The sequence below is a fragment of the Haliotis rufescens genome, unplaced genomic scaffold, assembly GCF_023055435.1.
Source record: "Haliotis rufescens isolate VD_foot unplaced genomic scaffold, xgHalRufe1.0.p SCAF_3, whole genome shotgun sequence".
Taxonomy (NCBI): domain Eukaryota; kingdom Metazoa; phylum Mollusca; class Gastropoda; order Lepetellida; family Haliotidae; genus Haliotis; species Haliotis rufescens.
In genome coordinates this window covers 30,415,296-30,417,426 of record NW_025964001.1, presented here as the reverse complement: position 1 = coordinate 30,417,426, position 2,131 = coordinate 30,415,296, and the positions used below count along the sequence as shown (strand labels likewise).

The 2,131-nt window shown below is 47.5% G+C and overlaps 1 protein-coding gene across 1 annotated transcript; it reads right to left on the bottom strand.

Annotated features, from left to right (window-relative positions):
* Nucleotides 1-302: 302 nt before the first annotated feature.
* Nucleotides 303-1,523, bottom strand: LOC125384367 (forkhead box protein G1-like). Its single transcript, XM_048403394.1, has one exon. It carries the CDS (start codon nucleotides 1,521-1,523, stop codon nucleotides 303-305), a length of 1,221 nt encoding a protein of 406 aa, XP_048259351.1.
* Nucleotides 1,524-2,131: the final 608 nt, after the last annotated feature.

The window sequence follows — 2,131 nt, the reverse complement described above, 5'->3', positions numbered from 1 at the left end:
TATAAATATATGAAATGTAATACAGATACAGGTGTGCAGGTGAAATAAACACTTACACAACGTCGTGAGTAGGTGGTTGTCTGTCACCCCCGGCTCCGCTAGACACGCTGTCTTGTCCGCCTCACAACAAATCACCTAACTTCAACACAGGTGACTAATTAAGCACTTTTCGTAATATCTGAACAATAGAACACATATATATCTAAATGTTTGTCACATATCACGAGATAATCTTCCCGTTTGATCAAAGTTCTGGCCATTACGTACCTCCAGAAGTAGTCTGTTTAGATGAGCACAACACGCTAGCCAGTAGTTTTGTCACTCACTGAAACCGGGGAGAATGAACTATCAGGCGATGAGATGAGAGTCCCGCTCGCCTTTGACAGTCTTGACGGGGGTGCATATGTTGACAGACCTGGCATGTGCGGCACGGGCGCTGCTTTCAGATGTTGATATAACTCAAGACCCCTGAGCTGGGGGTCCAGGCCCTGGAATCCTTGTAGGAAGTAGGAAGCTCGCCACGCAGCAAGAGCCGATTCCTGACGCCCGTACATGGGGTTTGTACAGGGGACCTGCCCTGTTTCCGAAGACCGGGATGTTTCCGACAGCAGTTTGTCCACCGAAAAATTTAGTCCATTCTTCTGTAAAAATCTATCAGACGTAACCGTGGCAGGTGTCATTTGTAGTGGGTAGGGGTGATATGGGAGAGGCGAGTATCGACTACCTGCCAAGCCCGGCAGTGAGTATAGGGGGGTGCAGGCAGCATACGGGTGGAGGCGGTCCGACTGGAACGGGTAGGACGGTGGGGTGAGGTGAGGAAATCCAGCTCTCTTGAGAGCAGCAAGTCGACTCCGTGATGCCAGAGTGGACCTCCGCCTGAGTTTCCCAGTGGTGCCACCAATGAACACATCGTCACAAGATGGATCAAGCATCCAATAGTTGCCCTTGCCAGGATCGTCGTAGTGTCGGGGGACCTTCACAAAACACTTGTTCAGACTTAGGTTGTGGCGAATAGAGTTTTGCCAACCTTGCTTGTTATCTTTGTAATATGGAAAGTTTTTCATGATAAACTCGTATATCTGACTTAGTGTGAGTCTCTTCTCGGGGCTGCTCCTGATCGCCATCATGATGAGAGCATTGTAACTAAATGGGGGTTTCTCGGGCTTCTTTTCACTCTTCCCCTTCTCTCCATCGTCGTTCACCCCCTTACTTTCCTCTGTCTTATCCTCCGAGAAACTCTCAGCATCGTCACTTTTGTCCATATCAGTGTCAGATATGACATCCTCACACACTCTTCCATCTTCTGTTGAAAGTGCCTCTGAAACTTCCTCCTTAACATCACTGACAACATCTACAAAAATGTTATCTCTGTCTGCGACGCTGTCATTCTGTGGGGTTCTGTTGACCACTTCCAGACTAGACTCTTCAGTGTCGCTGTCCGACTCCTCTCCAAGCATTCTTCTGATACTAAAAGGATTAAGAGAGCGTTTCAAAGACTTTGCTTTCTCTTCAAACTGAACCATATTGACGGAGGTATAGGTGTTTAGCGTGCTGCTGTCACGGGCGGACTGAAGCTGACGCCGACACTCACTGCCTATGTAAGAAGTGAAGCCCTGCTAGCAATGCTTCAGCAGGAGGCCGCGCGGAACATGTTTCATTATTGTGGTAAATTCCAGTTAATCACTGCCATTCACGGCTCCAGTAACACACAGCAACTGTTCACTGGCCCACAAACGACCAATAGCAGGACGCCATTTTGTGGCTCCACCTCCACGTTATTAGTGTGAAGTGATTGGCAGGCCGTACTGCCGGTCGATACGTGGATGGGGAAGCTGGAGAGCGCCGACGTGAGCGGGAGGCCGTACCGACTCTACCTTCACCGGATAGGCTTCATGTATGTGGATATTGTTAGGAAAGAATAGCGTGTCGCTACGTCCGTATTTGGCTTAACAACTGTAATTATAATCTAGTGGATAATATAAACAGTGCGCATTCTACGTTACAATTTGGCTGTAGTGTTCATTAGTTTCTTTTGGAGTCCAACGATGCTGCTTCTTAACGCACAGAATGAACACATTTGGATCATAAGCTTACAAATGTAGTATAATGTAACGTAATTAATTTTTGTAAA

Coding starts and splice junctions, on each gene's coding strand:
- LOC125384367 (XM_048403394.1), bottom strand. CDS start 1,523: ATGGTTCAGTTTGAAGAGAAAGCAAAGTCTTTGAAACGCTCTCTTAAT.